The sequence below is a fragment of the Trichogramma pretiosum genome, unplaced genomic scaffold, assembly GCF_000599845.2.
Source record: "Trichogramma pretiosum strain Unisexual culture from Peru unplaced genomic scaffold, Tpre_2.0 scaffold130, whole genome shotgun sequence".
NCBI lineage: Eukaryota > Metazoa > Arthropoda > Insecta > Hymenoptera > Trichogrammatidae > Trichogramma > Trichogramma pretiosum.
The window spans coordinates 221,305-246,369 of NW_019640806.1; the positions used below are offsets into that span (position 1 = coordinate 221,305).

Genomic DNA, 25,065 nt, shown 5'->3' on the forward strand with positions numbered 1-25,065 from the left:
ACTCCACCTGACGCGCTCAATTTGTATTGAATGGCCGATTAACGCCGGATACACCCGACATTCAACTGCAGTGGTCTTTTGTCTCGGCTCGATTTATCCTCGTCCAATAACAAACTTCACTTTCAATTTCAAGTGCTCTTTTGTCATTTTCTGCCGTCTACTTGATTCCAGCCCCATATTAACAATTGCTTTACAGAGAAACAATATTACTCATTAAGAAATGCCATCGTTCCATTTACATACATCGAGATGAACTCCTAACATTAATTAACGCCTAAGGACACAATATACTTTAGCCATTATAAAGTTATATAAGCTCGCGTCGTTGTTGAGAAATATTGGAAATCATTCGATATAAATAATACCTTACTAGTCGATTTTCGGATCATATGCTTCACTGGACCGTACCTATAAAAGCCATCGTGATTTATTTATAAAATTCAAATATCTTGCAGCTAACTCGTAGAAAAACTTGTAGATGTTAATACCATGTATATTGTTTTTCTTATACAAATTTTCTAGCCCGAGCTCGACGAAGGACGCGCGCTAATAATTTTCTAGAGCAGTTAATTACATAATGAGTATGAAACATTGTCGTTTCCACGGGGAAATTGTTCGCCAAGAGGCAACATATGAGTCAATAATAAAATTCATCTAGATGAGCTTGATTCAGTTGTCGACGTTCAAACTGCACGTGAATTGCTATAGGGCCGGTTTTCAAATTATTACATATCCTGTTTATCTCTTTTGTACATTAGATGCATCAAATCATCTATTTGCTCTAAATGTTTATTTACTTGGTTGATAATTTTTAAATTCTGGGATGATGACAGGCAAAGAGCAATTTTGACGATAAAATGATAAGCTAAGAGTGAAAAGCTAAAAAATTTTTTTTCAAATTCAGTGGAATAGACTGAAATGTCATAAAAAATGTACTCATTATTGCAGATGATGCATGCAGAGAGGATAACTGAAAGTTTCGTGCCAAATTAACGATCAACCATTGCGCGTTAGTGTGAAATGATGTGAAATGTAACTGTGCGCTGAATGCAGCTCACAAAAGTCTATCAGTGTGGCTGCGCTCGACTGATAATAAATAATTCGAACAGCAGTGCGGACATAATGTGAATGAAAAGAAATACTCCAAGGGCCGAAAAAAAAGACTTTGAATAAAATCGTGGAAAATGACGACGGAGGAGGCTCGGGAGGCGCGTCCCAAGATCGAAGTGGTTCGAGTGCCGTCGATCGAGCGCGCGAGCTTTCGGCCCCTCGACGGCGTGCAGCTGCGGGCGGCCTACAGCCACGTGCGCGTCGGCACCTACTGCCCCGGGCTGGCAGCGCTACAGCCGCAGCCGAGCAGCCAACTCAGTCATCCTGCCGTTACTTGCCACAAGCGACTAGCGTCCCGCGAGATTATCCCCAAGAGCGCCGATTCACGCAAGTACAAAAAGTTCGTATATACAGCTGCGACTGTTCGCTAAGTGCGTTAAGTGCATCGGTCGACCACCACCACACGTTGTTCGCTGATTGCAGGAATTTGGGGCCCGTGTCGAGACTGCTGAGGCGGCGAGGACATCACTCGAGCGGCCTCGCGACCAAGTCCTGCGATAATATTTACTGCGGTCAGAAGAGCGCGGCTGGCAATTACCACGAGCAAGGTAAGCTGAGTCTGCACTTATCAATCATTCGGAGCGCGACCGGTCGGTCGTTTCAGTGACTACTACTGGCTTTTTAGCTTTTCATGGCCGCCAGAGCAACAGTCTGGATTGGCGAATGAATCGCAGCTTGGATAGGACCTCTACTCGCTTGGACACTCGCAAGGCGTCTCGAAGTGTCGAGCAGCTGTCGAAAAATGCTCCGAACGCCAAGTAATATCTTACTCCATTCCCAAATATCTAATTCGTCGCTTTCTCTTGAACGAATCGCTAATTTTTGCGATAGCGATATCGGATGATTTTTGTTTTAAAAATAAAATATAATACGTTCAGCGGCAGTGACGTTCGGTAACATCATTTGTGTGTCGTTCGTTCAGGTCCAAGCTCGTGTCGTTGCTAAGGCGCTTGTCGCCTCGTTTGCCACGACCAACCAACAATAAGGGATCAACGACGAATATCTGCCCCTGGCTGCAAGTCGAGTACTCGAGGACGGACGATGAGCCGGACACGATCGACGAGCCGGAATGCGACGAGCCGAGCCAGAAGCGAAATTTACAAAGTCCCCGTATCGATGCTGATTTCGAGCGCGAACTAGAGCTCAGTGAGCTGCGCAAGAAAACCCTCGATTCTGAGGTGAGCGATCTCTGACTGAATCTATCGAGACAATTACTTTGCCGCTTTGATCGAGTTTCGTCAAATATGCTCGTTTTCGACTGATCGTGATTTTAATATTTCTACCATATACTGAGCACGGAAAATCTTATATCTTGCAACGCGCTCAAATTTTTAATGCACGCTAAGACTTGAGCATGTCTTTTATCAGGACATGAGTACTCTCAAAAGCTTTACTTCATTGTAAATTGTCTTTACTGATGCAGAAAGAATCAATCGACGATCTCACGAGTGCAGCTGAAGATATTAAAAATCAGCAGTCGGTATCGAAGCCAAGCATGGGAAATAATGAAGAACCGAATGTAGGCCAATCAAAGCAAGCGTAAGCCGATGCAATTTTTATAAAACTTATTTCAGTACTGATCTATGACTGACTGTTTGACTTTTTACTGTGCATATCAATTGCAAACTAACATGTTTTTTGTATGTATGTTCCATTTACTGTTATGGAAATAACTAGTTTATTTTATCTTTCTTTCTTAAATCTCTATGTGATTACCAAAATTTCTTGTGAGCATGAAAGGAAATATTTTGTTAAAGTGAGTAGCGATGTGATACGTCGCCAAAATGACATTAAAATTCATGAAAAACAATTTATGAACTGCTTCAATGGAAGCTTACGCGTGTGTCTCTATACCTTCGCACACAAAATATGCGCAAGCCGCAAACACACACAACTCAGCCTACATATTTATTATCTTCCGGCCTTGTTGCATCTTTTATGATACTTACTTATACTGTCATAGTCCACTGAGAGGAAGTACATAAATGCAATGAACTTTGCATTAGTATACGTTGGAACATATATTTCTCAATGCGCTTTATATGCCAATAATCAATCGTAAAACATTAGTGCTGTGTTTAATTTGAGAAAAAATGAAACTGCATTATTCTCGACTGTTATTAACAGTCAAACTAGTAGTAACTCACGAGATATGATGATTCTTTAAGATCTTGATTCGAATTTTCAAATTGAAGTTCAATCACAACTCGGACGACGAACCGATGAGACTAATTTCCGTTACTCGAATCAACGATAAATTCAATCGGATAAGAATTTTCGATGAACCTTTAATTAGTCTAGTTGATTGAAACCGTCGAATCGATCCTTCGTCACCGGATAAAAGTACGCTCGTATTTTTCATTTATTTTTTTCAATTGATGGGAATACTGTATTCGTGCTACATAATTTGGTTCAACTTCTTAAATATTAAAGAGAATAAGCGACCGAATGAATTAATTTAAATTACCGTAATATTTTTTATGTACAAAATAATACTTTTTTGCATGAGTATCCGAATATTTCAAATATCAAATTAGCTGTAGAAATGAATTAAAAAATTTTACGTGCTTGATTATTTTTTAATTTCTGAAATTTTTTTATTTACAACTATATACATGGTAAAACGATATCTTTGAGCATTATTTTACATCAACAATAGATTTTTATAGTTACAAGTAAATGTTTTATTCGATATACGCACAAATAAGACAATATGTGTAACCTTCAACGGTATGGTTCATGTATTTTTGAAGCCGCTGAGAAGTTCCTGTTATGTATACAAGAGACAAGTGATTGTCTTTGTAGGGTATTTCCATAATTGTACCGTCCTCTTCCGTCTTATCGACATAAGCAATGCTTTGACTTTTGAAGTTTTCGGTGTGAAACTGAAGGATTACCTCAAGCACTCCTTTTTCGCTCTCTTCTTCATATTCCCCGGACGTCCCTGGTTCTTCATGATCCGAATCCGATAAGTATTGATCGATATTGTCTGCAGTTATTATTTCTCCGTCTCCGTCTTCGTCAGATGAAATATTTTCATTAGATTCTATTTCAATTACATTATTAGAATCTTCTAGACTATCATTTTTTTCCTCTGATTTTTCATCTTTTAGTAAAGTATAACAACCATGCGACCATCTTTGAAGTTCAAAGTTCAATTTTGGTTTCATTTCGTCTGTTTCAGGTACCAAATCAAGTTCAGTTAAGTTTTTTAGATATTGACAAAACGTAACAGACTTTATTAATTTTATAAAACTTGCTAAATTTTCTGGTAAACTATCTTCATCTGCAACCTCATATCTTCGAACATCTGGTGGCCCAACCATTTTCCATTTGATGCTGTTTCCTTGAATTTCTTCAGATAACTTTTTATACATAGCGTCACTGATGAAATCTTTTAAAAGAGCGCTAGAGTCATTTTCAACTTCTTCTTGAATGTCGCAAATGGTTTGAGGATCCAAATACATTTTGGAAACCCATGAACTTAAATCGCACTCTGTCATTTCAGGATCCATGAAAGATACAATTTCTTCTGGTCTCTTAAATTCTGCCCTATCCGCCACAGATCCATGAAACCATCCATTTATACTACATCTTGCTTTAGGTTTTAATATTTCTGATACTTGATGATAAGAATTGTTTGTAACTTCAAAAAATACTAATGAATTATATTCTGGAACTATAGAATGAACAATGTTTTTAGGTAAACCTTGTTCATCAGTATCAAATAAATCTAAAGTACCTCCAAACTCAGCAGACCAATCCTTACTCAAATATAAAATAAATGCAATTCTTCGATCAGTTAATCTATCATCATGGCAGATGAGATAATCAGTATCATTATAACAGGATCCAGTCATGGTAATTTTTTTATTCAGATGAATGGCAGTATTTTTTTCAATCCAATCGGCAACATCATTTTGAAAAGCTGAATACAATTTTTTAATGTTTTCATTTTTTTCTTTGCTAAGATCTGACGTTTGTTCCATCTTGAATAAATCAATGTCTTGCCTGGTACTTTTGACATCCAACAAACTAGCTTTGATTTGGTCCAAAAAATCAGTATCATTAAGAAAATTTGAAATTTTGCAAACTTTGAAGGGTTTGGTAATAATCTCAAGTCTTTCATTTTTTATCGGATTGTCAGTGTTCCAACTTGAAAAGATTTCTTTTTGAAAGTCTGGATCATAAAAATGATCAGATATAATACGACACCTTCTCCTCTTAGCTTCAGGTGCACCTTCGGTACAGTTATTTTTCTCCATTTTTTTATTTATTAATCCAAATCAGCAATAAAAAATTAACTCTTTTGAAACAGAACTATCGTTTGAGATAATGTGCTTATGCAAGCAAAAGTAGGTTAGATTTTGGAGCACATGGACTATATGATCTTAAATATTCTTGTGACGTTCAATAGTCTCTCCGTTTTTTTAGTAAAGAAATGTTGTTGAATAATATTACCTTTTTGTTTCACACACACTTGTAACATAAACAAAAACTCAATCAAGTAATAGTTTTGCTAACACACACAAAGTTTGAATTCTGATTCTGTATTCTGTAATATATATATGAGCTGACTGCTAGACTCGCTCACGTGTATCTACTATGTAGAGTCTGTTTTACATATATAGCAATACACAGTAACGACGAAGTGATGCCGGCTGTAACCATGACATCCAAGTTGCGGACGACTCTTATCTTTCAAAATGTGCCACCTACCGTTAAATAAGTAACTAAAACACCTTGGCGCGTAACATGAAATATTAGATAAAATTTTAAAAACTTGTTTTGAATTAAGTCATTAATTAAAGTTTTTTCTGCTATTTGAGCGATTTACCAACTATTTTCGTGGAATGTTTTAAACTACACAAAACCATGTATATTAAATAAATGCTTTTTTTATAAATATTATTAAAATTTCTCGCTCAACACAGAATATCGTTAGAAAAAAATTGTCAAGATTTTCAGCTGAAAATCATAAACTTGATAAAAGCGAGTTTTTTCTCGCAGTTCAGTTGAGTAATCGATTTTTTGAGTACCCAAATTTTTTAGAGAATTTTTATAGGAAAATTGTTGTGCAACCTCGTGAGTCATAATCAACTTGTGGTAAGCAAGCTCGCGTCGCACTCCCGTCTGCTAGTGCGACGAAGTTGGAGCTGGAGGCGAAAGATGTCGCCAGGCTTGATGGCCTCTAGGGAGCAGCTTATACCATTCGCTGCGCACTTGCGAAACGCTACGCCTGGCACACGGGTCTAGGATAACTTTTGCTTTTGCGGATGCCAATCTGCCTACCTAGTCCTCGTAGACCCATAGCTAGCAGCTAGAGTACAGTGAGCCAGTGAGTAGGCAGCCTACTTACTATCTAGCATCCGCATATAGTCTATGCGTTGGCGATTCGCGCGGCGCACCGATGCGAATTGCTGCTCGGCCCTCGACACAGCTCATGAGCTCACTACTAGTGTTGTATAGCTCTCGCAGACAGTAATTCGTTTCGAGCCTCACGCCACAGCGAGTGTCTGCTTTCGAATCTCGGCTCTTTGGCGACTCGTTCGCTACTCGTGCCGTCTCCTGCAGTTGCGGAATCGCTCGTCCGTATCATAACACCGTACAGTATCCTCTCGGACTCCTCGCCAAGTGTCCAACTTGTGCCAGTCTGTGATTGTGACGTGTGTACAGGTGTCTCGTGTCTCTAGTTGTACCTGTACGTACAACGAACATTTAACTCGACGCATTGGCAGCCTTTTGGAGGACATTCGCGCACGATTTTTGCAATCTGCCCTACGACTGGCAGAGTTAATAGTTACGCCGCAGCCATCGTCGTCGGCAATATGGCAGCAGCCCACGAGATATGACAGAGGGACTAAAATGCCGCTCGTTTCCATGCTTTTGTCCTCGTTCATTGTTGTATTACTTTGAGACTCTATCATAGCACCTGACCGAGAGAACCCGTTATTTATATAGGTATATAAACGTTCTCGAAGCTCGCAGGTTACTTGCTCGTTTCCTCGTTTGCTTGTGCGTCAAATAAAGCGCCAACTCCGAACTTTGCACGTTTATTGTACAACGATCCAATTCATCATGTGAGTACCTTCGATCTTTTAACTATTTTCTCAAACTGCTTGATGACACTCTTCAATCACCTCTGCATCAACACTTCCACTTTCCTACGTTCTATAACATTTGCATTTCTCTTTGCCTATGAGTAATATCGTACTCAATAGTCTTACATAGTCTCAATATATCCACCCACATACTATATACACATCATCGTGCGTTCTATACATTCATAACAGACGATGTTCTCCGAGTATATTGCACTCACTAATACTTGATACTTTGAACTTGCTCGTTTGTCGATCAATTTCAATTTATACATTTGGCAACTATTAATCGTTAAATGATAAAAGACACGTTTTTTTTTTAAGTAAAGTGTTTTTGTTTGCGTTCTAATTTTACGATGCAACTTTACTTCTATTTTTCTACTTTCATACATTATTTATTATTTATGTGTGGGCTTTGAGTAGACATTATCATTGAGGTATTTATTGAGGATTTGGGATTTATTCAAGATTTTTACATGTGCTTAAGCTTGAATTTCAAGTTTTACACTAATTTATGATACAAAATACCTGGAAAGTAATAGCGTTGCGATTTATCATTACTCTTCTTATGGTTCGAATTCAAGTGACTAAAGTTTAGAAAGTTTAAGTAATGAGAACAAAAAATTAAAAATTTTTGATTAAATTGATTTGATTGATACTAAACTTTGAAAAATTATAAACTATAATTAATATAATATTTTGTACTTTAGTGTAAGTTAATTGCTTAATTCTATACCCAAAGGACCACATGAATGTACTGACATTTTTCATAGAATATATTTCATAAATTATTAATACGTGATATTCTTTACTGTGGCATCAGTTACAAAACCATTTGATGTCAATTTGAATGTTCTCTGAGCAAAATGTTGACTTTCATAATGTTAGAAATATTTTTAAAATAGGTATAACTTTCATATGTTCCTACTTGAAGTATCATACTTCTCAAATATTATTAATTATTTAACCAAAAGAAAAAAAATCATAGCTTTTTTGCTTATGAGAAAGTGATAATAGAATATTAAAACCTTTTGCTTCTTCATTTTTCATCGTGTTCATGTAGAGATCGTTTCATAACGGTGCATGTATAATAAATGCATTCGCGAATATTTCAAATAAGAAAATTAAAAAGTCTAATTTACGATTTAAAAGGGGTCACTTGAACGGGACCTCCATATACCAAAGCGCTACGCATGTACTCACGTTATTATACATTATCAGAGCTGCTAATTTAATTATTTATATTCATTCAATAGCACTAAAGCTTTATATTGTTCTGGCTTGGAAAACACGAGGAAAAACAAATTTTTACAGTATAAATGATTTTTTGCATACAAATCCTCCGTTTGAAAGTTTTCGAATTTAATGAAAATTGTAAGGTAATTTAATGAAGAATATTTACGATCGTTTTAACAAAAACTAGGAATAATTTTATGAAATCTTATTATTTTATTTTACATGTACTTTAATTTGTATTATGTATGAGCATATGCACTATTTAAAGTTGAACTCTGCAACTGCTGGAATTGTAATTCTAGCTTAGTAGGGGTTGACCCTACATTCGTGTATATGTCAATAATAACAGAAGTAGATTTCTTAGTATAGGTTTAGCCCCTACTATACTGAATTCTAATTTTTTGTGTTGTATAAGCGAGTGCACATGCATACTTACTCACGAGTTGTATATTTCGCGTTACTGTTGAGAACTGCAGTGAATCGCAGTGCGCATGTGTTTGGTCGTTCTACGTCGGCATATGTATATAATATACGTATTATATAGTCTGAGTCTCGTTTGAGCTGTATCGATTCGTTCGTTGTACTTATGTGTATACACTTCTTGGACGACGTCCGTCGTCAACTAAACAAAGCCTGCGTCGCTGGCTATTATATATCGTGCTTTCGTGAGTCGAATGTTCTTCTGGTCTGACGTGAAATTTTGTTACGACAATCGATATCTTACGTGTAGGCGACACGCGAAACTTATCCTGATAAGCTGGACTAATTGACTACTTGACACGCACCAATGAACTGCGCTAATGGCAGTAAAATTTGGCAGTTTAAAAATATATCGTTTCCAGACGAGATAGTCTAGATGGAAGAATCTAAGGATCCGATTTCATTTGATTGTTCTGAATTTTACGTGAGATTGTTTTAGTTGCGTCAGTTTTAAAGCCACTTGCCGTATCCGAATCAAATATATAAATGTATAGGGGCTAATAAAATAGCCTCATAGCTAAATTAGTAAACGCTCGTAAGAACGTGTCTTGAACGTTTTCTTTATGAAAAATTGATTTTTTTTAATATCTAAAATAGTTAAAATAAATTACAGAGGGGCATTAATGCATTTTTACAAAAGAATTCATTGTTCTACGTGGGATCATGGACAAAGTTAAATCGAGACGAGTTTTTAGTGCAAAGTATATCTTCTGTAAGCTTGACGCAGCATAAATTATAAGCAGGACATTTATTTTCTCGGAAATGCAGCGAAAGTCGAGTAATGATTTGCGGGCATTGTGTGCGCGATTACGACTTTGGTTTCGTGCTAAAGTTGTGTATATACATGGATGTGTGGAAACGATCGGCTGTTCTGCGACGTGCTTAAGTACGGCGCGGATCCGTAAATTTTGAAACGCGCACAAAGTGTACCGCATACCCATACTTGCCCTGACAAAACGTATAAAATGATAAAGAAACGGCGTGTGGCTACTAACGTGCCTCATCGTTGGACGATTTTTTAATGCTAAGCTGCACATAGCAAGTATATACGGCCGCGATCTTACGGTATATACTAAAAACATCCAATATGTCAAGCGCGGCAGGAACACGCTAACGGTATCGCGGTATCGAGTCGGTGCCAGGGATCCAAGTAACTCACAGCTTATAAACTTCCTCATGTATATCTATACGTTACTCGATTCCATACATCGGCCAGAAAAGAGCCGATGAAAAATGTTAACAACGACGAGGTGGTTCCTTGGCAGTTTGTCCGGTCGCTGTGTACCTAGCCCCTAACGCATGCATACACGTGCGTGCCGTGTATCTCCGCTGAGAGTCGCGCCGTCTGATTCTTGCTCAACCTGTTTGCAGTTAACCGGGTATTGGCAACACTAGTTCAACTGCTTATCCGTGATACGTAATGAACATAAATATTGTGCATATAAAAAGGATACCGACGACTCGCCAATGAAGTAGATAATTTTCAACGCGTCGCCCAATAAGGATATAAATCGTTACGCAATTACCGGCGCGTGTATCAAAACAATTACAATAGGCTAATACTCTCGCGTAAAGCAGACCTTAGAGCTGCTTTTTACTTCGTGCTTTACTCTCTGATTCTCTTTTCCTCTGTGTCGCATTTACAGCTCCTTACTAATGGGTGCAAAGGTCGATCAAAGCTTTCGACTCACGCGATAAATTAACTCCGAGTTATTTACATCCAAGTTACTTAATAACTATACTTCTTTGTCGCTCATACTTTTTCAGAAATTCTTTTATTTTCGATATTAAATATATCTGACTAGGGACTGAATATTTCTGCAATCCAAGTATGAATTTTTTCTGCTCTTTCAAAAATAGTTTTAATAAAAATGAAAAAATTCCTACTGCAATCTCGGAGAACAAAATTGACCATCATCTACAACATCAATCCATTCTCCTCGAGTGAACATTTTATAGTCGATTTGTTTTGATTAGCATTTAGAAAGATCATATTTTTTTTAAACCAAATCGACAAAAAGTACACTTGGGAATAAACGGATTTACACATTATTAACAATTAAGCTATCACCAATTATTATATTATATTAAAACTTCATGATGCACTACTTTTTTCATTTTAAATTGCTCATAGCATGTCTCTTGCAATAATAAATATTAAATGTAGTTTAAATGTATACTTTTAACCATTTTTCCTGCAAATAGCCTTGATCAAATGTTCTTACTTATTATTTCATGAAAAATTTTAGCTTGTAAAAACAATTGGCTTAAATAAAAAGTTCGGCTCACCATAGAAAAGTCGAAGTAAAAGTTGTCTACACGAATAATTGTTTTTTCAAAGAAAAGATTACAATTTGGATATAAAAATGATAAGAAAGATACATCTTATGAAAATTAAATAATTGCATGTTTTTTGAACCTATCATTATGTACTACATTGCAATTTTGACGTAGATCGGCACTTCAATCTTTACAAGTTCTCACTTTATTTAAAACAATTTTTGGCCATAGTTGTTAATTATGTTTTGACGTAATGGATAAAAACAATGCTCTTCTTAGATTAATTCATCTCTAATGAGTTCACTGAAAATTAATATTATTGTACTGAATCAATTGGAAAACGTACAGGATGCGTAAAGTCGTGAAAGGTGTATGTCTTTAAATCAAATTCCCTGCCTGTCCAGCAATTGTTTACGCTCGAACGAAATCATACACGACGATCGGCTTACCTCTAGAACTAGCTGTGCTCGAGATCCATACACCTGTATAAATTGTACGTGGTATACTTGCAATCGACAAGCGCAATATCATTTCACATCCTTGAAAGTTTCACTTCCATCGAACGCAGTCTTCACAATGATATGCCTGTAGTTCGCTGCGTTCCAGAAATCTAATTTTTTTCAAAAAATAATATTAAAATAAACTTCTTCTTGTCTAATCAGCTTGAACTTTGGTGAATCGGGCCATGATGTTCGTATCATATTCGGCAGGATTGTTACTTAATTTTAATTGGCATCTGCATCGTAAGCGTACTCAGCCTAAATAACATCCACGCATTTTGGAAAAAGTGTCGTTGGCTTTTCAGAGAGTGACGCACGCAAATGCACATGCACCATAAATGACTCGCAGTTATCGTTCGGGCCCACGCTCTCTCCGAAAGCTCGTGCAAAGTTGCAGCAGCAACAGCACCAATCGAAGATTCAACCTACTCGCTCTCTCTCTCGCATGAAATATAGTCGTTTGCTCGCGTGCACCACTGCATTTCTACCTTATTGCGCTGTCTACTAAGGATACACCAGTAGCCGCGGCCACTGATTTATAAACCTCCGCCTGATCTGTGTCTCTTTCGCTTTTTTGCTATAGCTTGCAACCACAAACCGTTGCCTTTGTATCTGAAACCTATGCATTTTAAAGTTATGCACATAAGTATGCGCTATCCATCTTTGTTGCTCAACCGTTAGCAGAAACTTTGGCAGTCTTTTTCAATTTTCGCTTCAAATTACTTCGAGTTTTCACTTTTTCGCTCTGCAGCTAAAAAAAGACAATATTACTCGGGCTTTTAGACTTTGCCCGAGAAATGCACGAATAAAATTTAATGAATTCAAATTCAAAGATAAATATAACGAGAAAATTGAGAATAAAGGAAGAACACTCGCGTGCAAGGTTTAAATGTCACGTTGCTTTATTTTCTTACTTATAAATAGAAATTTGCGAGTTCACGCGATGTCACTTACCTTAGAACAGGGCGCCAAACATTACTGCTCTCACGAATTTATACATATACTCGAGATAAATCAGTATTTTCTATTTATTTATCGGTGCTTAAAATTATAAACATTATTGATATTAAATATGAGTTTCTAAGCATATGCGCGTAAATGAATTGTTCTAAGATGTAAATCATCTTTTTTATTTAGGGTTTTTTTATTATATTTTAAGTAATAATATGGTCTTAGATTTGAGCCCATTATGTGAATATCATCAAATTTTGAAAATAAGTGAAATTCTTACATTTTCATGCAGTCGAATTTAAAAAAAAAGGCTAAAGGTCACGTTTTTTGAATAGCTCGAAAATTTTACAATTCGCTTATAGTATATGCAAATATTTTTAAGTTATCGCGAATTCATGGCGCACGCGATCGATGAAATAGCACGCGAAAGTGTACTTGTAACGGATTGGGTGCAGTTATAGAACCTTGGGGTCGTTAACTTGCTGACATCTCATTGTGCACTGCGCACAACATCGACGCCACTTGCCGCATAACTTTGCATGAGAATTTACCGCTGTCCACGTCATATTCTCAACGCTCCCATGAACAGTAATCATATAAATGGATCATAATTATGTTATAATTATTATTAATGATGTTACTGTGGCATTCTAATACGTAACTTTTACCAGCCGAAGAAATCATTATTGTTGTATGAACATACTTTTTTGAATCGTTATTAATGAATCACGAAGATGAATTTTGAATTGCCCTATCGAGAGTACCATTGCTATATGAATGCTGTCGTTATAAAAACTGATGGACGGTTTCCCCGTCGAAGACGCGTGCCATATCTGCACACGTGATAGTGTTTTCATTTCGGTGCTTCAAAGCTGAAAATATTTGATTTCGAGATAGCTCGCTTCCGCTTCTCGAAAAAGTGATATTACGCCAACCGAGAAATGTTGGAGCGCAAAGGCTCTTAGGAGATATTAGTCGAGGGCTAGTGAAAGAGGGGTCAAGTCGAGCGATCCGAAAATACGTACGTAAATGTGCGTCGTCGCCACCGCCGACTGACGACGACGACGACGGATGTTGCGCTGCAGCGTCTAGTATTCGAGTATTATAATCCAGCAAAAGACGGTGGAAGGAAAAACGGAGCAGAGTCGTCGCAGCCGTCTTTAGTCAGTCGCGACTTATTGCGGAATGTGCGCGCGCGCGTGATCGCGACACCTTCACGTGTTTCCTCTCGCATCTCTCCTCGCGCGGCTCGAGCCTTTTTTTTTGCCCTTTGTCGCTATTTATTTTTGCTACTCGCTTCATGCTGTGACTCTCCATGCTGCATGTGAAAATAAAACCATTCGAGCCTTTACCGATTGAATCTCGAAAATGAAGTAAAAGTGAGGCTGTTTCGCCATTTCAGAAACGTTTTTACATTTTTCCCCAGATTACTCAAGTAATCTAAAAGTAGTATAGCTAATTTAGGTGTCGGCGTGAAAATTCACATTCGTTCTATGGAGTTTAAAAATTTACAAAAAAACAAACGGAATTTTTCGAAGCTAAGCATGTCGCTAGTTTTTTTCAAGAGGTAAATTTACAAGTTGGCACGCGTCGGGTTATTTACATTTAAGAATATCGCTGTGACATTACTTTGTTCTTGCTTTTTAACCGAAACATAAAATACTACTACATTTTTCGCGTCATCATTTGCTGCGTTTGGCGATCTTTGTGTGAAAATATTTCTTTGTCAGTGCAATCAAAGAGTTGAAAAGATAGCGCTGTTCCAGAGAAAATATAAAAATGTACATCGACTGTTAATCGAGAGCCTCACCCTCAGTAGTATCAAGGTCTGGATGGTCGTCGTTCAGCATCTCTTAGCATACACGACGGATGCGTCAAATGATTTATCGCTGACGTCTGTAAGAATCGTCGCTCCTTACATCGCTATCTGCGCTCGACGGTCACACCCATACAATAGAAGTGAGAAAAATGAAAAACGTCGAACGTGTGTAATAAAATATTGAAATATCGGGCACGTGCTCGATCGAATGCTCGTTTAATCTTTTCGCAATCGGCAGCGATATAGCGAGCAATTCAAGCGCTCGCGCACGTCCCATCACGCATACCGACCAAACGTATGGGCACGAAAATAGACGACTCGCGTATAAGGTGTATATACGTGCAGAGTATAGCCACCGACACGCCATCGTCATCAGCGGCATTTAGCGGCTCTCTGCTGATCAATCGAGAAGTCATCAGCGCCAGTCGTTTACTAGAATCGATTACGAACGTGTGTACATTGTGCAGTGAGCTCGGCCACGAGCTCGTATAAATAAGTTACATTTATTACCCGTGAGACTAGGCTAGTGCGGGCTCAATCAGTCAGTTGCTCGAAACATCAACCAGAATGCCTCTGATCGAGAGCGGCACCTACACGGTAAATCGGCGAAAGCCCGATAACACCTTACCCAAGAAATTGTCCAAATTTTCTGTTTGGAAACATTGGCGGCGAAGGTACATGCATCAACGTTCTATTTGCCTTTCTTAACAAATTCATTCGTTATTATCTTGTTTGTGTTTGGAGAATTTTCACGAGTGTGCTTTCGAAAACTTACCGTAGACACGAATCTTCTGAATCGTGCATTTTTTAAGTCATCTTGCTTTATGCTCAAAAGAAATGTTTTCCATGCGAATATCATTGCCATTGACTTGGTTGAAAATCGTTTTTTTTTCAAGCTTCTTACGCTATGAATAATATTGTAATTCATAATTATTTCATCTCTTCGTACGTATAATAACATGTTGGAGATTTTCGTATCAAACAATTTTAAATCAATTAGATTTCTTCACTTTCAAAAAGTTTACAAATATATATTTTTATCTCTTGCACGCGATGTGTAATGTGAATTAAATTAATATAAACAAACGTTTTATATTTTTTAAGTAAGAAATAATATTAATCATATACACGAAGTAGCTTCTTATTATAATTTTAAATCCCCTCATCACAAATTTGATATTTTTAGAATTCTCGTATTATTTTACATATGTACAATATTTTTATTTAGCACGTTAAACAAAAGTAGTAGTAAATCTCTGTAGTAATCGATAATGATATCAAAAATGTTGCATGTGAAATATGCACCTTATCTTATCAATATCTTAAAATGACACTTAAGAGAATAAGTAGTGTAATTCAGATTAGACTTAAAAACTATGATGAATACGAAAAGTAGGTTATTTAAAATTGGTACAATTACTAAACTAAACAGTAATTACGATTCATTTGTAAAAAAATCTTTAAACTTACACTTATTGCTTAGCACCAATGCATAAATTAGCTCAATAAAGTCCATAGTTTATTAATTTTAATTATACCATTTCTTGTTGAAGCGACCCTAACATGATATTTTTCGTCGTAAAATCTTAAATAGCCTACTTTCCATCAAAAATTTAAAATTGCCTGCTTTTAGAGAATTTTGAAATAACCTACTTTTCGTATTGATCGTTAAGATCTAGTAATAGTGATCTCATTTTTAAAAAGCAAATTGCAATGATTGCCGTGACTTAAGAAAATCGCGTATTAATTATAAGCTTATAAATAATTGTCAACAACGCGTTAAACATGAAATAAAAGTTAAGTTATAAGCGCTCAGTATAGTCCCAGTTAGAAATTTGAATACAAAGTTTGCCATATCGCAAATGCACCTCTACCACTATCAGTGTATTAATAAATGAATTTTGATCATAAATTACTAATTTCATAAAAATTTGTTTCGCTTATAGTAATATGTTTTTTTATAGATGAAATGTATTCTCGCGCGAGTTTTACGAATTCCTCCAATCGATTTATTTTAGTCTGCTTATTCACAAGCAACTGATACTGTTTTGCGATACATTATATGTAATCTAATTCCGTATTACATCGCGAGTTTACACAAAAATGTAAACAATTTCATGTATGTATTCCGAGACTCCAAATAATCATAATTAAGTACGTGAATTTTCATCAATCTGTCAAATCGTAAGGGAGTACTCGTTAATTGTAAAGAATAATGGAAGCATGCGATAGCCAGCCCTCTCACAGTCTCGTATCATCTGCTTGGTTTTAAATTAAGTGCATCGTCCTTCGTGATTAATACTCCATTAGCTCTATTAGATGTGGTTCGTTTAGCCTCCCATGTAAAAACTTTTGATAAGTGGCAGCTTACTTCATGAGCGCGATGTAAGCCGAGACGAGAAACCTGTAAGTCCACTTGACATTGCTCATAGGCTCATATATAGAGATGGAAATAGTTTATTTGTTCTTCGCTCGGGTGTAATCCAGCCGGATTTATTTTCGGCTGGCGCGTGCTATTTAAGCGTGGATTTTTCATTTCGCCTTTCAACTCGAGTTGGCACAATATTAACCATGCTAAGTTTTCAATAATTTTTTTCATTGTTTCCGAAGAACGCGTGTACATAATCAGGCATTTTCAATCGTACATTATCTCATAACTTTTAACTTAAACTTTCGACTAACGCTAAGTAATTCTCTGTTCAAATATTAACGATAAAAATCGCAATGGTTTAAAGGCCGATCGTTGCCGAGAAATGAACGCTATTTTAAGCAAAAATCAATCATGTTATCAATACTAGAATCGAGCTATTTGAGTGTGCAGATGAATGAGCTTCTATACAGTAACAATACAAAGCAATTTTGAATGGAAACGCTTGAAGTATGCATTTGTTTGATCATAAACGCATTAACATTTACAAAACAAAAAGTAGAGGAGCCAATTGAGAACAATCATTGATTGTAACACTATAGATAGATAGCTCTGAAAATTATGTTGCGAAAAAAATTGATGATTCGAAACATGTTTGGTTGTTGATGGGTTGCTGCAGTGTGCACGAAGAGAGGGCCTCGCCGGAGGAGCTGAATCGATCGGAGGTGGCGGGCCTTCTGACGCCCCCCGAGTCTCGCCTAGTCAGTTGCGGCAACGGAAGCGGGGCCAGGCGCTCGAGGCCCCACTCGCTGGCGGTTCAACCTCTGAATTATCAGAGACTCGATCCCGACTCGGTGCAGCAGCCGTCACCGCCGCCGCCGCATCAGGCAGCCAAAGAGGTGGCCTCGTCGCAAGCCAAGAAAATTATCGCCAACAAAAGCAATAACAACAACACCAACACCACCAACAACCGTAACCGCAAGAATAAGAGCGATAAAAGTGCGCATCGCAAGATGACGAGTCAAGAGAGCATCGGTAGCTGCAGCCTCGACGTTGAGAAATCGGCCTCCGAGCGATCAGGTTCGCATCAACATCATCATGACAATAAAGGTGATACTGTAATGTATCACTGTAATGCACCCGCGCCATCGTTCATTTTATGCACCCATTTAGTTTTTAATTTATACATATAATATAATATATTTATTTTACTTTGATTATCATTATACTTTTATTTGCCGATTCGTTGAAATTAAATAAGCTTGTCGATTAAGCTTTAAGCTAAATATGTAGAAAATTAGGAGATAATAACGAAGCTTATCAAATGAACTTTGCAGTGTCGGCCGATGATATTGGTGTCGGAAAATGACTTTGTTTATCAACTCGAGCAAGTTCAGTGAGAAGTGCGGATGCGATTGTAATTCGGGTACTTTTAGCCTCGATCGATCAGTCACTAAATCAAGTCAACGATGTAGGAATAACGATAAAAACTCGATCAGTCGTCGATATTTTTGTTGTAAGAGCCAGAGATGAGATGTTTGATGAAAGTTGGTGTAAAAATATGGAATGTTGATTGGACGTTGGCTGGGAATGTCCGAGAGTGCAAGATTTAGTTGAGCGAGAGGTAGTCGATACATCGATGCGTGACTTTGAAGGAAAAAGTGTGCAACACATGGATCGTCGGTCGATCCTCTTTGCGGTCTGTTATACTCTGTGTTATATAGACTCTCGGTAGGTTTCTCGCGGCGTACAACATTGCCCTATCCGCGCGCACGTTCGTCTATATAGGAAATGCTTATGGTATATAGAGACGCGCTCATACTGCGGCACGTAGGCTCACACACAGTACGTATATATACACACACACACAGACGGGCAGCAGAGAATATACAGAGGTACATACATAGGAGGACTCCAAACACGCGATTCTCTGGTATAGTAGTCGGCTCGGCGGTCGGGCATATATTCGCGCGCGGAGCCTGCGCACGCATTGCATCGAGCAGCTGTGGGAGACACGGACTGCAGACTACGGACTTTACAGCTACTCGCTCTGCGAAACACGGAGAAAGAGAAGCAGCAGCAGCACATTATTCGTTTTCTTGTGCGCGTGTCTATAGCCGAGTGTGCTCGGAGGATTTTACGCAGTGCTCGCTCGCTCGCGCACCAATGATTCAGTCGCTTCGGCCGCTCGAGCCTCGACGAGCCACGAGTTCATAATACAGCGCGTTCCGCGTCTCGAGTCCATCGCTCCAAGAGACCTCCAGCTCCGTCCTTTCGTCCTTTTCCTTTTACCTCGTCTTATACTTGTATACGTTATACAAGGCCTAGAGTTGGAGGCACGATCGGCTCGTGGCTCGGGAGACGCGACCATAGTGCTACCACCGCATAGTGCTGCCATATAGTGCTGGCCCGTGTCCTGTGCTCTCGATTCTCCGAGTCTGCAATCAAGCCCGTGGCCTGGCCTGCTTCGGCACGTGCGATTCAACTCGCCAAATCGATATTTTCCTGTATACTTGGTACAAAGAGGTATGTTGCGAAGCGAGTTCTGCGACTAAAAACGCATGCATCTGTGTCGCGATCCGAGTGCCGAATCGCTGCGGCCGCGGCTTACACGTGCCTCGAAGAATTTGCACGAATGCACATTCGACGTTCGTTGTACTATTGTTTTTATACGATTGCGTCTTCGAGCGACCGCCTTCTCCTTCTAATTCACTGAAAGAACGCGCGACTATTTCTCTATTTCTTCGTTGCATCGATAAATAAGTCGCAAGTACGCGCTCGAATTACAATTACGTCTCGTTGAATTACGACGTTGTCTTGGTCACGCATCGGAGCCGCTTATTTCGCAGGCCGCGACAATAATGTATCGTGCGGGCCCAGCTGTCAGGCCTAGCCGAATCATCTCTTTCTCGGCGCGCGACAAAAAACAAATAAACTCCGCGTCTGAGCAATGCTACATTACTCGTGGAGTCGTTGCGATTTGCGCTGCGATGCCTCTCGACGCGGATCTTACCCTTTCTCGGCAGTCGCTCGGCTGCGCTTCGTGCCCAGAGCCGCAGCTATTTCCGTAAAGGCAGACGGGGCAGGGCGACATTTTTAAAGGGACCAGCTGCAGAATTTACATAAATTCATCACTTGCACTTTGCCATTCCTCACTCTCACTGTGCGCCTGCTGCAGCTTGGCGCACTCGCACATGTATTTCACCGTCTTCTCTTTCTTCCTTGTCTTTTTATTCTTCTTTCTTTCCCTATCATCTTGAAATTTTTTTTCTCTTTCTCTCTCTCTCTCTCTCTCTCTCTTTCTCTCTTTCGCAGTTGCTTCAGCGTCTTTCAACGAGACGCTGCACTGCCGCCCTATTCGCTCCGTTTTCACTTCCTTCGCGCTCGAGAAAAGCTCACGCGAAGTCTAAAAGCGGCTAGTTAGGCGACTGCACTCGTCAGACAACGATCGTCGTCGAGATTAAATCGAGTCCAGTCGCGAACCAGCGCGAAGCAGGCTTACTCCAAATGAATCAATTACAAGTGTAGACCGTTTCTCTACGTAAATGTTGCTTTTTCCGTGCCTCGCCTTATCTCTACGCTTGTGCTTGTGGAATGGTTATGGATATTTTGTGAGTGAACAAAATTTTATTCGTTTGTATGGAAAAATGTGTGCAGTTTTGTGCGCTAGATCTCAATGAAGCTTTCACAGGAGCTGTTATGTCAAGTTATGGCTTTGAAACTTCTACAGAGATGCCTTGTCTTTTATTTGAATTAATTTATGTTGGTTATTCGCGTAGAGCGAGATGAATCACGAGCTCTGGTGAATTTGCTCTCAACTTTGTTTTTTTTATTCCTTCTGATCGTTTTTCAATTATTTTACTTTGCGTGTAAAAGCACGCCTGTCATGTTACATTTATATTTGTACCTCACAGCATCAGTTTGATTACACGCGGAAGACTCGTTCACTCATATCGTTTATGTATTTGCAAAAGCTCGAGAAGCAAGAAGTGAAATAATTTGTTTATTTGCAGAGATAACAGCGGGTTCTTTATCGGAAAAAACTTTGCACAGCCTGAGCTTATCGTGCAACGGCGACCGGGCCAACAGCAATCAAAACAACGCCAACAACAATATCATCAACGGCAACGCCAGTGACAATAACCGAAGCAGCAATAACAACAACAGCGATACAAGGGGCCAATCGGCATTGAGCAATGGTCACGCGAAAAACGAGCAGCAGTCAAACGGCCATATTCAGCAAGAGCAGCCAGACGACCTGGTGGACGGTGATCAGCAGCTGACGACGTCAAAGAAGCCGAGTTATTTGGGCTTGGCCTGCAGCATCAACGGTTACACCAACATCACGTGCTACGACAGTAAATTGCGCGAGGGTTTTCGCTCCAGGGACGCGAGTCCAGGCGCTTCGAGGCTTATCACTCGCGACTCCAGGTATACATGTACTCTTTATTGAAAAAGCAGTGAAATATTTGTCTGCTTTAAAACTTTTTCCAATTTTTGAATCAACGTAAAAACTTGACATTGTCAATTACAGGCCGCACGAGAATCTGTACAGCCATCAAAGTTATTTAACAGTAAGCGGGAACAAGTCGATATCTCCATTAGCAATGGATCGCAACCAGCACAATGGTTTTAGCAACGGAGTCCGCGAAAGCAAATACAAGCTCGAAACGACGACCACCACCATCACGAACAGTGGCACAAGCACGACGCGAACGCAACACGTTGAGGAAGGTTACTCTGAGGTCGACCGAGGACTCAGTAATTTGAATCACTCGATCGATTCGTACAATCCCGTTTGTTCGAATTCACCTAAGAAACGTATAAACAGTCCCGTGGCTTCGCGCGTTCACGCCTATAACCAACAAAACGCATCTTTCTCTTCTGTAACCAGCTCTTCACCAAAATTGCCAGTAAAAAATGGTAAGTTCTCACATCTGTTGCATGTGCTAATGAATCAAACTTTTTCCGAAAAAATTGAAAATTGTTTTATAACATAAATTGACACAGTTTTTTATTTTATAATTCAAAAATATTTGTCCACAACTAAACGAATGTTCGATAAAATGAATGCATACTTTTTCAGGATCACATAATGCATCGTTCAACGATTCTAGCATACTGAATGGATCTTCCGATGGCGACTACGGAATGCTCAACTGCTCGTCGGGCAGCGAGAAATCTTTCATTCAACAACGAGTTGAACGTCTTTATGGGCCTGGTGCTTTAGCTCAAGGTTTCTTCTTCAAGCGAAGCAGTACCGGAAGTCCTCGATTAAACACCAGCGACGTTTCAAATAATTCCAGTAATAAAAGTAACAACAACAATTTGGTAGAAGAAGCAAATGATGAAGAATCACTGAGAACTTTGCCCGTTCTCCGCCATTTGCGACCGGAATTTCGAGCTCAGCTACCCGTTGTTAGTCCACGTAAAGCAACGGACGGAACAGAACAAATTATAAAACCTCTCAAAAGGTAATTTTTGTACTTAATTGAAGAAATTTCCAATGGCATTATTCAACATCTACACATTTTCTTGATTCTGTGTAATTGTTAAATTAATTGCGGTTAAATCAATTAATATTTCTTAGTTTTGAAACTATTGACTTATTGCTTTAATTTTTAACAGACTTTCAGTAGCAGAAAATACAGAAACCAAAAAAGTTAGTACCAAAGGAACGCCTGAGAAAGTTGCAGCTCCTGCAGACATCATGCAAAATGAGAAATCAATCTCTGTGATGACAAACAGCATGCAGAATACAGACCAGCTACCTGCAGCTCCAAAAGTTGTTTTGCCTGCTGCAGAAATAGCTGAAAGTTCTAGTATCTGCGTAAAAGACGATAATTTTGAAAAAAATGTACCTGTCAAAGATGGCCATTATTTTATGAATGTAAGTTAATTGAATGCTTTAAAAGTATTTTTTTTTCAACTAATAAATTTTTAATGTATTGAATATAATTGTATTTTTTGTTTTAGCTCTTGAATATGGAACGTGATAGATTAATTTCATTAGCAGAAAGTGCTGAAAAAGAACTTGATAGTAATACAGAAACGGAGCTTCCCGAAGAAGCAGCTGGGAAATTACGATCTGCTGCTGGAAAAGCTAGACTGTTAGCAACTCAAAAAATGAAACAGTTTGAAGGACTTTGCCAAAAAAATATTGTACGTGATGCTATATAACAAGTTTTTTGTGATAGTTTTTCTTATATTTTAAACGTTTTTTTTATTTTCAGAATCAAGAACCCGGTGAAGAATTTCCAACTACTAGCGAAGATTTAGCAGGATTCTGGGACATGGTTTCTCTACAAGTTGTTCAAGTTCATGAAATGTTCAAGCTACTTGAACAATCGAGACAAGCTCAGTGGAAAGAGGTAAGTGGTGGGAGTTTGATTAGCATTTTCTAAAATACTAATACTCTTCTGGCTTTACTAATTCTCTTTGGTATAGATTGTTCCAGAAATAAAACCTATCCCCGCCACACCCCTAAATGGGAATACGAAGCGTCGGTACCAAACGCCCGCATCAAAAAGTAAGTCAAGTGCCAGTGCCTCAGCTCGCAAAGCCCGAGAAACTCGGGATCAAACTCGTCGACAACTAATTGAAGAAAAAAGACGCGCCATGCGATCCTTAAACACAAATAACGCGGAAAATGTGGAAATTTTCGTCCCTGAGTCGTAACAATAATCATTTATGTATGTAAATTTTCTAAGTCATGAAACACTTCAAGAACTCTCACTTAATAGAATTAATTGAATGATACGAAATTATTTTCAAATTATGTTTGCTTTAGATTTTTTAAAACTACAAACCGATCGGTATAAATAAATTTTGAACTATTGATGGTTCAAATGCGAGTAAAGAGAAGTTTTTAATAATAAACTTTTACTTCGCAAATCTTTTTGAAAAATATACCTTAGTATCTTGGAAATTCTAAATTTTTCTCAGTATTGGTTTTAACAGATAAAATCAAACTAAATACATATATTTTTGATAGATTAAAAGTCATCTTTTATTATGTTAGATGAAATGAATGTTGACTATTATTTTTTCGTAATAAACTCATCACGTCCCTGACGTGGAAATATTGTTGTAAAAGAGTTTTGCATTTTTTTCAAGTCGATAAAATTTGTAACCTTAATAATTATCAATAATATTTTAACACCATTGTGAATAATTATAAATTTCTAGGAAGTTTATCAAATTAAAGATACTGTTTTATCAAAAATGATAAATTACACGGTGCATTGCAATTGTAAATATTCATTCCAATGGCATTTGACAAATTTATTATAATCTTTGTTTCATGTAATTGCCAAATTGGATGGATTCCTATTAATATTATTATTTCTTTTGTAATGAATGATGAATTGTAATATTGACCATTTTAGATGTTACTGTAGATACAAAAATTCTTATTTTTGACATGTAATGAAATTGCAATACTCATTCGTTGTTTAGCGATTGCATGTTATTTGCATCATTTTTATAATAATGTATACTAGTTATATTTAACCAAGACAAACATAAATAGTCCCTTAGAAAGTTGACCCGTGTATAAGTTTTATACGCAAATTAAGATTCATAATTATATCTTAATCTATGTTATATGAATGTGTGAATAAATTTCAAATTGTACATATGGGCTGAGAAATAACAATGTACGAATGATTAATGCTCAACTTGTCGAATTAAAGTTTGTATTCACTCAAAACTGACTTTTCAAAAGCTTATTTTGATTTATTAACTTGTATAACTAAACATAAAACGCTATTTTGTGTTATCCGGCGCTTCAGTCTAGGTTCATAAAATCTGGTAACTATAATAAAAAATTCAAAATTATGTTACTATTTCTTGCGGTATTAATTTTTTTACAAAAAAAAATTAAACTCATTCTTATAATCTCTCTTATTTTAATTGTTATAATTTCTCCTCCTAAAAATAAATTGCCCGATAAACGTGGCAGAAAATAAAAAATTTAGGCAAGTAATAAACGTTGAAAAAAATTCAAGTGCTATAGCATTGGTTTCACTTTTTGTAAATGTCATATTTGATTTAAATCCATCATTTTTAAATTATGAAGCTCAATTAAAATGTTTTAATTAAAGGGCAGTTGTTTTTATTTTATGGATCAAAAATATTTTATACTAGTTTACCCAATTTTCTTTAATAATAATTATTAACAACCATAATATTTGAAAATTGTAATGTCTTTCTTTCAAT

At 37.7% G+C, this 25,065-nt stretch overlaps 2 protein-coding genes across 3 annotated transcripts; one reads left to right on the forward strand and one right to left on the reverse strand.

Annotated features, from left to right (window-relative positions):
* Positions 1 to 1,169: 1,169 nt before the first annotated feature.
* LOC106648036 (uncharacterized protein DDB_G0287625) lies at positions 1,170 to 24,560 on the forward strand. Of its 2 annotated transcripts, none has more exons than XM_023460214.1 (13): positions 1,170 to 1,450; positions 1,534 to 1,658; positions 1,736 to 1,868; positions 2,033 to 2,288; positions 2,534 to 2,649; positions 17,525 to 17,955; positions 20,859 to 21,276; positions 21,380 to 21,768; positions 21,932 to 22,319; positions 22,474 to 22,735; positions 22,822 to 23,007; positions 23,079 to 23,216; positions 23,293 to 24,560. In XM_023460214.1, exons 1-13 carry the CDS (start codon positions 1,185 to 1,187, stop codon positions 23,521 to 23,523), a joined length of 3,339 nt encoding a protein of 1,112 aa, XP_023315982.1. In that variant the 5' UTR covers positions 1,170 to 1,184; the 3' UTR covers positions 23,524 to 24,560. The 2 variants fall into 2 exon arrangements, with proteins under 2 accessions (XP_023315982.1, XP_023315985.1); XM_023460217.1 differs by having other exon boundaries at positions 17,525 to 17,925.
* Positions 3,706 to 5,831, reverse strand: LOC106648038 (prolyl 3-hydroxylase OGFOD1). Its single transcript, XM_014364683.2, has one exon. The coding sequence runs from the start codon at positions 5,373 to 5,375 to the stop codon at positions 3,795 to 3,797; it is 1,581 nt and encodes a 526-aa protein (XP_014220169.1). The 5' UTR covers positions 5,376 to 5,831; the 3' UTR covers positions 3,706 to 3,794.
* Positions 24,561 to 25,065: the final 505 nt, after the last annotated feature.

Coding starts and splice junctions, on each gene's coding strand:
- LOC106648036 (XM_023460214.1), top strand. CDS start 1,185: ATGACGACGGAGGAGGCTCGGGAGGCGCGTCCCAAGATCGAAGTGGTT. Junction 21,277..21,379: donor CTTATCACTCGCGACTCCAG/GTATACATGTAC, acceptor TGTCAATTACAG/GCCGCACGAGAATCTGTACA. Junction 21,769..21,931: donor AAAATTGCCAGTAAAAAATG/GTAAGTTCTCAC, acceptor ATACTTTTTCAG/GATCACATAATGCATCGTTC.
- LOC106648038 (XM_014364683.2), bottom strand. CDS start 5,375: ATGGAGAAAAATAACTGTACCGAAGGTGCACCTGAAGCTAAGAGGAGA.